At 40.9% G+C, this 11252-nt stretch overlaps 1 protein-coding gene across 1 annotated transcript in view; it reads right to left on the bottom strand.

Annotated features, from left to right (window-relative positions):
- Positions 1-1079: 1079 nt before the first annotated feature.
- LOC105936852 (acyl-CoA-binding domain-containing protein 6) overlaps positions 1080-11252 on the bottom strand; it is a 41311-nt gene continuing 31138 nt past the window's right edge. The window contains exons 7-8 of the mRNA XM_012877856.3: positions 5898-5928; positions 1080-1764 (exon numbers count right to left, since the gene is read on the bottom strand). Coding sequence (XP_012733310.1) covers positions 1610-1764; positions 5898-5928 — 186 coding nt within the window. The 3' untranslated portion in view covers positions 1080-1609. The remainder of the gene's footprint in view (positions 1765-5897; positions 5929-11252) is intronic.

Genomic DNA, 11252 nt, shown 5'->3' with positions numbered 1-11252 from the left:
CACTTATAAAATGAAATATCTTAGTAGATTCAGTCCATAGATAAATCTCTAACTTTGGGATTTACATATGATTTGCTTGTTTAAGCCCTTCCACACAGTGTGTTACAGATTCTGCACTCCTCAAACCTAAATGTTAATAAAACCGCAAAGATTCCTTTTAGGCCTAAAAAGCATGTTTTTTCCCTCCAGAAATCTATTTTTGCACAAAAGTCTTTCGCAAAACCAAGTCAGAAGAAATGTCTCCTTGCAAACCAGCAAACCGCTGCAGTTCTGAGTTCAGTCTAAGAACTCCATGTCATTTACATTTTTCATAACTTTTTGGTTCTGCAACAACGTATGGTCCTATAAAAAGTTTGTTTTATCTATAGGTAAATACGATATTTGGATCCAAGTGTTGCTTAGATTGAGCATTTGTGGTCATTTCTACTCATATAGCCCAGCTTCTGTAATTGTAATAAATGTAACTTTAACATCTTCTAAGGACCCTTTTCACTTTCTGAGAGAAAACCCCTGTTTAACCTCGTGTGCACTTTTACATTTTCCTCCCTGTGACGGCGGATAAAACGTGCAAATCCAAGGCCGAGTCATCTCTACAGCAGCTAGTATGAAACAGATGCCGCACATCTTAAATAGAAAAAAAATTATAACAAATACATGAGATTTTCTGCAAAAGTTTAGTATCTTTGTATTCTAATTTTCTGGACATTATTGCAAGACAGAAATCAATTAGCTGACCGCTCTTTCTAATGGGGGGTGGAGGGGGGATTCATTTCCCGACACTTTTAAGCAACCCGATAAAAAAGCAGACACAGGTTTACTGAAGACTTTAATGATGGAAACGTTCAAATGAATTAAGCATTCATTGCTATGTAACAGGACTGAATGGTGAACAAACCATCAGAGAGGACCAACTCAGAACAAAAGCCTGTGAGGTTGTCAGACCTCAGCAGGGGGAGTGGCTGACATGGAGTGTTTGCATGGTACAGTACATCATGACAATAAATTATGTGATATTGTGAATTTCTCTGAATTGATAAGTACGTTTAGAAGATCAACATTTTTAATCTGTTTCCCCCCCCCCCCCCAAGTGACAGCTGATACATCCAGATGTGCCACATCAAAATTATGGAAAAGTCTTTTTAGTAAAATGTTGCCAGGATGTTATCCAGTTTATTTATTTGTCATACAGTCCACATGGATGCTTGTTTAACAAGAGGTATTCTGGGAACAGTTTCCTTGGTACAGCAAAAATTATTTTCAACAGGTCTTTACTGTCTTGCAGTAACTATCATGTTACATCAAGCTCTACTGTACAATCAATTTACAGTTTTACAAAGAACTGAAAACAAATGCGGTGCCCTTTATTATTTTTTTTATTATCTTATCAAATGGGACGCGCGATCACAGATGAACTCCAAAAGAGCTAAATCTGATATCAGACTCACCTTCAGAACTAAACAACAACAAAACAACGTATCTGCATTCATGGCCACCAAACCGCAGAGCCTACAGAGTCTCTCCTAGGGTCAAGGAGGAATAATGGGAATGCTGGACAAATGAGTGGAGTAGAGACCAGAGAAGACTTGCATAGTACTATTGAAGGGGCGATCTAGCCTTTCGGAGCGGTGTACTGCCGCAGGAGTGAGGAAATTGCGCTGGATTCAGTGACCTCCTCGGGTAGAGAGCCCTCCATGTCTTTGATGGATGGGTCAGCGCCGCTGTTGAGGAGGAGCTCTACGATGTCAGCAAACTCACAGGCAGACGCTGGGAAACATACAGGAAGTAATGAAGCAGAGGTTAGGAGCAGAAACCATGAGGAAGAGGAAAAATAAAACAATTAAAACGACATACAGTGAATTAGTTCAGAGGGCTGGTCATGCTGTGCAAGAACAGAGAAATGTGTTCTCTCTCTCTCTCCCAGGGCTGCTAAAGAAAAATGACTTAATTGTGTCCTTGCAGGCCTGGTTTGGGAGTTGTTGCAGCTTGATGTTCACACATCATCTGGGCAGAACAGTCTGCAGTCTGACAACTATACAAACTCTGCAGAGGGAAACACCTGTGAGGACTTCCTAAGATTGATGCAATTTAGTTTTTGTGAAACATAAAATGTCCTAACAAGAAACACCTTTGTTCTTGCCCCCAATATATATTTTTGCTCATTTTGAGCATGTATTGGCCCTAACTTTAGACCCAAAAATATTCAAAGCAGTGATTTAACTTACAGAGGTGGAAAGTATTACTTCTTCGAAAAAAAAATGTAGGATGGGGGTGGAACAATTTAACTTAAAACAATCCTAAGCAGTCACACAGTCTGGTGTTTTCCTCCATATGCCATAAAGAAAAGTTATGCTTCAGCATGTCATCAGTAGAACTGTTACAGAACTGAAATATAAAAGAAAATCACTCCTATGTGGATGAAAAAAGAATTAAAGGGGAAGTCCGGTCAACAAGGAAAAATCAGGGTATCATTAGCTATAACTAAAACTAATACGTTTGTGGTTATTTAATGAACTTATCTTTAATCAATAAGAAAATAAAAACATAAATTGTCGTCTGAATCACTGTGTATGGGGGCTGACATTACTGCCCATATTTGGGCAGTAAGGGGCGTTTGACATCACATCCTGGGGCGTGGAAAAGCGGAAGCGGCGACAGCATTTCTCTCCGCTTTCCATGCAAAGTCAATAGGAGCCGTTCTACACAGCTGCAATCATCAATAATTTTTTCGGATTTCCAGAGGACTTCACCGCTGACATTCCCACGAGCAATTGCTAAAGGAACAATGCCCACGTACATGGCCATCGGATGTTCCAACACAACTGGTAAAAGTGGAAAAAACATTGCTTATTTCAACACAGTCACTTCAGCGATCTCTCCTCCGCTGTGTGTGTGTGTGTGTGTGTGTGTGTGTGTGTGTGTGTGTGTGTGTGTGTGTGTGTGTGTTTGTGTGCGCGCTCCACAGCTCAAAGCCGTGCTGCGCGGAGCGCGCACATACACACACACACACACACACACACACACAGGCGTGTATAGATATATTCTGTAGGACCCGACTGAGTTTGCAATGGAAAAAGGTGCGCTGGATTCCGTCAAAAGTCCGGTTTCTGTCAAGAAACTCTTCTAAAACATCCATATCGCTATCAGATGATGATGACTCCACAGAACTCTCATCACTGTCACTAAGTACTTCATCACTCTCTGCTTCGTACAGAGCACCAGCCCTCGCCATCTTGGAAAATAGTGCGCGTGACAAACAGAGCGTTGAAACTTGCTCAACAGCGGGTCCGCCGAGTGACGTCAAAAAATGGGAGGTGACAGTACTATTCTTGACCAAGATGGATTCCTCCAAATAAACATGATTAAATGAGAATTATTATTAATTAAAAAAACTTATAATTTTTTGCACAGTATGTAGTAGTTTTATATTTAAAGTACTTTCAGCAGTTTGAATTCTGATTTTGACCGGACTTCTCCTTTAAACAGACTGAATAACTTACACAACTCTTGACAAAAATGTGAGGAAAAAAAGATTTTATATGTCTCACCACAGAGCCTTTTAGTGAATAGTTAGTAAACACGTGTTTAAATAAACAGGAAGTCTTGAAATTAGTGAACCAGTAATTGCCTTAATCAATTTCCGTTGCAATAAGGAACAAGAGAATATTGATTGGGACATCTTTACACGTAAGAAATATCTAGAGACGTCTGCGTGGAGTCTTAATTTCCCAGAAAAAACCTTTTCCTGTATATTTTGTCAATACACGGCCAACAGGAAACTCACTGAGAAACGTTACAAGGAGAAATATCAACAAGTCATATAACAACAGAGCATAAACATGCTAACATTAGACTAGCGCTACAGCAGAGAGATCCAGGTGAAATCATCGCCAGCAGGCTTGAGTTTATTCAAGACGGCAGCTGTATTTGTCATGCCAGATGTATTCTTGAAAATAGATAATAAAGACATGCAAGTTTTAGGGTTGCATCTGAACTTGACCTAGATAACACTGTGTTTAGGGTCACATTGGACTCTGTCGGGAGAAAATACTTTTTGCAGTCAAGTAAGACTAACATCCTGAACAAAAGTGTGTTGGTTGAAACAGCATTTTATTAACTGGAATCTAGTATTGCACTAAGACTCTTGCCACATTTATTTTGTTCTTGGAAGTTTGGCTGGAATAACGGCGAGCACGAAAGATAAAAAGGCTCTCTAAATCAAACAGGGGTATGAATCATTTTATTTTTAGATACATTTTCTGAAACTGCAATAGTTATGAAGTTAGACTTTGCACTCGTTTTAAGCTGTAGTGGTGGTAGGTTTCCTGCTTTAAGTAAACATGCCAAACACCTTTTTCTATGGTTTAATACAGAACATGTGCGGCTGTGCAGTTAATGAAAAGCCCATCTGCAGACCCTGCACTGCCACAGACCTGGACCTGAGCCTCCTTGCAACACTTCATTTCTGCCCCATTGGCAATTTGTGGCCCGCTAAAAGGGTCTTCTCTTCTCTCTCTCTCCCTGTTTCAATGCAGAATAAAGGGGAGAAGGGACAGCTTGCACTTTCTTAACCCAGTTAGTGAATCCCTTCATTCCTGATGCACCTCTATACCCTGTGGCACCCCCCCCCCCCCACCTCCACCCCCACCACAACCACCTCATCTCCTCTCTCCCTTTCTTGTTGTGAGTGCTCTTCTCTGTCGGTATCAATCGCAGGCCCCTTTTAAAAAAAGCAGACTTTGTGCTGTGCCACGTTGCTGATGTCAGCAGCTGCGGTGATTGACAGCCAGGCCTTTTAACCTGCAGCCCAGAGGTGGCTGACGGGCCTGGATGCTGGTGGGCGTCCAAGAGCACGAGATGTGATGATACATCGGAATGCATGCGGGCGCGCAGGAAAATGGGAGTGCGCGCTCGCATCGCATTTGCGAATAAGGCGGTGTGCGAAGTGCTAAAAGCCGCCGATCCAGACTAACGAAAGCGGGCTGTTTGTCGTTTTTTTTTTTAACATTTTTATCAGCTATGCTTACAGCCCTCCTCTATAGTCGCTCTAAACTGTATTTTATCTGGCCTGCCGCGTGTGCGCGTGGCGGGTGTCTCGGCTGGGCCTTGAGCCGTAAAAAGTGGCCAGCCCTCGGGGGAGCAGTAGAGGAGGAGAACAATTTATGGTGAGCAGTAAACCCTCAATTAATCACTTGCCAGCCACTGTTGCCCTGTGCAAAGAGAGGTAGGAATGAATTTTCATTCTCTGCTATTTGTCTCTTTGAGTTCATCGCTTATGTTTATTAGTCATCTTTTTATACCATATCCTCAGGGGCTGCTCTGATGAGTGCATGTATAGATGTGTGTGTGTGTGTAGCTCGCTGGTAGGTGATGCAACATGCCCACTCCAACGCCACAAAGCTGGAGGACAGATGGCGCAGCAGGACATGCACACATATATATATACGCTCATAAAGAGGCTCAGAGGACGTGAGCACCGCCCATCGGGGACACGTGTGTTGGGGCATGAGAGGGTCAGGGGAGTCTAAGGACCACTGCTGATTTCCTCTGGGAGGTCTGGCGATTATTACACGCACACAGGACGGCGTACACACACGCAGCCAGGGAGGCACAGGCGCGCATACACACCAAAAGGACACATGCGACCACGAGAATGAAACGGGGAAGAATCCCACAGACTCGGTGGGGTGAAAGAAAAAAAAAAGGTGTGGAAAATTAAGATGACGAATAGAGCGGAGAGAGTTGGAGGAAAAGATGATAAATCTGGGACAGAGGCAGACAAAGAGTGGGTGTGTGCGGAAAACAAGCTGCTGTACATAAAGGGAGGACACATGCAGACAACATAATCATGACAATGTACTTTTTTCAATCGCTGAGATGAATAGAAGGGGCCTTCTTACCATAATGTAGTGCTGTCTGTCCTTCATTATCCTGAAAAAGGCAACAAAAAAACAACAACAAGTTTTTACTTCAGCAGACCCATGACAGAGGAGCAATAAAATACTCCAGAGTGAGCAAATTTAGAGAATAATCAGGGAGAGATGCCAAAGCTGCATATTTGCATGACATATAGTAAAAAATTTGGAGCAGTCGATGTCTATACAGACGTTTTAGTTCATGATGCAAATGTCTTGCCCTTCTTTTAAGCCAAGGCATAAAGCTTTCTTTTTTGAGTGGCTTACGTTACCCTATGGTATCTCTGTAGTTATGTTCATATGCCCCAAGGAGGCTGGAGGACGTACTGACCACCTTATTTCACTTTATTTTCTCCTGCAATGCTCCTCTTATTCGTTATTGCCGCCATTGACTTTAGATTCTTATTTTGTTTTACTCTCCCACGGACAGGGATGTCCAACTACCACCCTTAGAGGTCGGTGCTTTGCAAGTTTTAGACATGTCCCTGCATGAACACTTCCTCAGTGTGTCACAAACTTCTGCAGAGTTTGGGTTTTGAACCATTGATTGGATTCAAGTGCGCTTAACCAAGGAAAAATCCAAATGCAGGACACCAGCCTTCAGGAATGGTCATAGATCATTGCAATAGAAAGTACTCCACGCTCAGTGCTTCTGCATTTAGCCAGAAATTAGGTGTCTTAGAGTCTCTTTCCTGGGCAAAATCATTAATTTAGCTGTTGTTGACATTAATTCTGTGCAGGTCTGGGTGATATAACGCATATTTAAAGTGTAATGCACTTTGTGCCGTATGTGATGTCTAAATTGACAATATTGTGAGTATTTGAGTATCAATTTCCATAGCAACCACCACCTGTCTGCATCTAACTGATACATCCAGTATCAGATGTTGGATTAATAGGCAGGCACCATCTTTGTGAATAAAAAACAGAGAGGTGATAGAAAAAACGGGATAGAAAACGGGACTTTTAGGGTAAGAGAGATTTTAGCTTGTCTCCATCAAAACTGCTTAGGTTTAAGGAAAGCAGATGAAATGAGAAAAAGATGATAAAATGTACAGTGCAACCTGAAATAAGTACTTCCTCTGTTTAAAAGGATGGTCATCCAGATTAAAATTCCTGAAAATTGGTCAGAATTTGTATTTATGCTCTTGGCTGTTTTCAGAGTTTATCTGTGTTTGACAGGTAATAGTCAGATCCTGTCTCAGGTTAGCAACTCAGTGGCCTGATTATTGATCAGAGGGATCTATATTTGATCTTAGGTCATGACTTATGGCTCGCTTTTGCAGACACGTTCATCAGTCTGATGTACTTTTTTCACAATGAGGAGACAAAGCGCAGCTTTGTTTTGGAGCTGAATTTTTTAAAGATCACATCTAATGCTCGGTTGAGTGGAAAAAAAAATGCTGCAAATTTTGTTGCCTCTGTCCTGCTATTAAATGGACATCTGAGAGTCTAACTTACCGTTTGCATCTGCATTAGAAAATTGCACATTATATACATCACATGAAATGCGTGTATGTATATATATATATATATATATATATATATATATATATATATATATATATATATATATAAGGCCATGTTGCCTGGCACTAATTCAGTGTAGTCTTTGTTTTTCTGTATAATATATAACACTCCCAAACCAGCGCCTCGCTTTTTGCATCTTATTTCTGTTTGTCTGCAGGTTTCTTCCTGTTAAAAGAGCTAGACTCAATGCCAGAAGGTATGCAGAATGTATGGAACTGTCTCGCGGCAATGGTGCTGTGCCTTTAAAACAATACAAATGGCTCTTGTGGTCAAAAGTTCAGAGGTGGCGATATAATTCTCGTATAAATTGTTTGACTGGGGACAGGGATGGGGAAATATGTTTGTGCACAGGTGTAAAGAGACAGAATATACAAGAGGCATCATAATCAACAGATTCAATTCTTAATCGCCGCTTCAGATTAAATGGTGTTCAATGGATCAAACTGTTGCCACTTGGTTCGAGAAATGAAGCCCTTCTAGAGTGTTTTCGGATCGGGGGGAGGGGGGGGTGTCAAGTAGTGATCGTTTGCTGTGATGGAGTGGACATGGCATACAGTCTTGCTTCTCTCAGTTTAATGTAATATACTTGCACCTCACACTTATTTCTCTTTGTTTTGAGGTTTCTTTAACTTTCAACTGGTCAGGCTTTTCTGTGAGACCATGCATATCTACCATGAAAACCAAATGTTATTAAGAGTCCGCTGTAGGCCCTGTGATAACATCTTCTCCAACAGTTTTTGGAGACTTCTCTTAGCATCTTGCGGCCTGCTTTCACGGTGAACTCGCTTGGATAGCCACTCCTGGGAATAGAGGAAGTTGCTTTGAATGTCATCCACCTCTCCACATTTTCTATACAGTGGAAAAGCTGATTTCAGTTTCTTTTGACACCTCTTTCAATTCCTCAACAGACATAAACTGCTAGAATCTTCTTTCTGAAGGTCTCAGAAAGCTCGTTTGATCTCACTAAGGTGCTTGCCCTTTGGTTTAATCAGTGCGAACCGTTCTCAGAAAACCGAAGATGTTCTAAACATGTACACCTAATCTGATGCACCTTCAATGCACCTTCAATTATTCCTTACCAGAAATCACACTTTACAGAAATTCTGCAAGATATTTTTACGTTATTATTATTACTTCAGTTTCTTAGCATTGTTAAATTTGATATTAAATGCCAATTTCTAAAAAAACTGTTTCAGAAATACTCAAGAGCTGTCGTAAACTGTCCTCTTTTATTCATTTATTTACAGGACTGTGTTCCTTCTACTTTCCCCCCCTTTTCTTTAACCCAAACATCCTCCTTTCTCACTCTCGTTCTTTCAGTCTTCTCTTTAGTTTGGTGTCCTTCTTTTCCACCAGCTTTTTCCGACTGAGACTCCGCGCATAGTGATCCTATTGTTGTGCTTCTCCTCGTCTCTCAGGGACAGCACTTTGGGGACCTGCTGATTGGATTAGAGCTTGGTATTCCCTCTGGGTGGATTTCAAAACACAGATGTGAATCACCACCAACAAGGAAAGCGGTGCAGTGGTTTAACCCAGAACACAACGCTGTCTGTATGCAGGTAAAAAATAAATAAAAAATCACAACTTAAGATGATGTGCGCAAATAGTTCCTTTGCCCTTCTGTTAGGATACATTTAAAGCGGAGGAAAGTGCCTTAGAATGTCAGATTTTAAATAAATCTAACTGGCATGAAGTATTGGATATAAATGTAAAATTTCAGCAACAATAAAAAAAAAGTAGTCGTCAAAAACAAAGCTCAAACAGTGAGGTAGAAATTTAAAAGCTAAAAGGGGGCTAAGTCAAATAAACAGAAAGTTAAAAAAAAACACAACTTGTGATGTCTTAAAGACAAAACACACAGGACTTTTTTTAGCTTTTTCATACAAAAAATTAGTGATATTGAAGGATTGTGTTTACGCTTGCAAAGGACTATAATGTATGTTGAGCATGGTAGTGAAAGTGCAGCCTAAAGCCTTCTTGCATGCTTGTGAGGGTCATTCTCAGCAAACCCTAATGCCCCTGGATCCAGGAAGGAAGCTTGATGGAATCACAGGAAATTGGATTGTCTTCCATTTGCTTTGGAAGCAGACACTCCCCCTCCAACCCTCTTACCTGCAGTCAACATCCCCCACCCCTCGCTCTCCTGTCTCCGGTGCGCCCCTGTTCCCATCCCATTATGGGAGCATCCAGCACCAAACCTCTGCTTTTACATGTCATCCAAAGTTTCCTCGTGCAAAGCAGAAACGCCAGGCTGGATGTCAGCAGAGAGCTCAATAAAGTACAAAAGTGGCAGAGGAGACCCAGCCCAGACTGGTAGTGTGTCGCCCCAATGGGGAAGGAGGGGGGCGGGAGCAATATGCTTAGAAGCTGCATGGATCTATCAGTGTGATTACTGTTTTGCTGAATTCAGGTTCCACTAATCTATCATTTCTACCACTCAAATGATGTGAAGCAAGATGAATGTAAGGAAGAGAAAGTGAATTAATGGGATATAAAGAGAACCCATGCTGTTTTGTTCTTTAGCGGATAGAAAAAGGAATCCCTGTAACTAGTCCAAAGTTGTTTGAAGAAAGTGAGGAGCAAAGAGACCAAGTAATCATTTTAACTTCAAGGAATGTTTTCTGATGAGATTATTCTAAAAGAGCAAGAACAGCATTGCTTTTGTTTTTTTTGGGGTTTTGGAGATTTTTCACGGCTTTACTGGCTGGCTTTTTTTTAACACAGTAGGCTGAAAGGAAGGGGGGGTGGAAGAGGGGGAAGACATGCGGCAAAGGACCGCGGGTCGGAGTCAAACCCGGGTTGACCGCGTCGAGGACTTTACATGGGTACATATACATGCCTCCATACATGTTCATACAACTGTAACTTAGGCCAGCAGGATAAAAGTTTTAGAAATCTGTTCAGCTGTATAATTAGACACAAATATGCTGGCAAATATGTGATTTTTAATTAGAGTTATGATTGTGGCTTAAAATGTTTTGTTCATTCTTCCTTTTCATATTGAAATCATTCAGTTGTGGTCTATATAAAGTGGAAGGGCATTGGTCTGAATCCCTTGTTAATTTACCCCCAAATTCCCCCTTTTACATTTTTACTTGTCCACTTGTAGCTTTGGCATCCTTCAGCTTGGCCTATATAATCACTGACCTTGCTTAGCAGTTTCACAGCAAATACTGTGGCCTAAGTGTTAAAAAACGTAATAGAAAGCAAAGAAACTCAACAGCTTGAAAAATATGCCCCAAACAGAACATAGGTAGATATCTATGCAGCTCCTGGAAAGACTACATTCAGATTTCCTGCACTCCTGCAGACTCTTTTTTTTAACATATTGTAAAGCTTCACAGCACTATAACTTAGAAATGTTTGATGTAAATTGCACATAGTTGTCACTGCTATGAAACTGACTGAAATACTTTGCAAAAACCTCCGCAGTGACTCAGAAATAATTTTGCTCCATCAAATAGTACAACATGCAAACGCTCTATCTGCACTTATGAAAATAAACTTAATCTTGGCATGTTGAACGCTTGGACTGGCTGCCACGGTAGGACTGTCTGACCTAATAATTATTGTACCAAATGTTGGAACTCCAGACTCTTAAATATGGAGCTTTCATTGTACATTTTTAAAACTCATTTAAAAACGTACTTTTACACACTGGCCTTCAAACCAACTGAGATTTTACTTTACTTAATTTTTCCTGGTAAGATTTTTATCTGTATATGCATTTTTTATTGTGTTTTTTAGCAAGTTTCTAATTTATTATTTTGTGCTTAGTTTTTCCATTTTATGGAATCATTTTCTTGCTTT

The sequence above is a fragment of the Fundulus heteroclitus genome, chromosome 9, assembly GCF_011125445.2.
Source record: "Fundulus heteroclitus isolate FHET01 chromosome 9, MU-UCD_Fhet_4.1, whole genome shotgun sequence".
Lineage (NCBI taxonomy): Eukaryota > Metazoa > Chordata > Actinopteri > Cyprinodontiformes > Fundulidae > Fundulus > Fundulus heteroclitus.
This window is presented reverse-complemented; position numbering and strand designations above follow the sequence as displayed.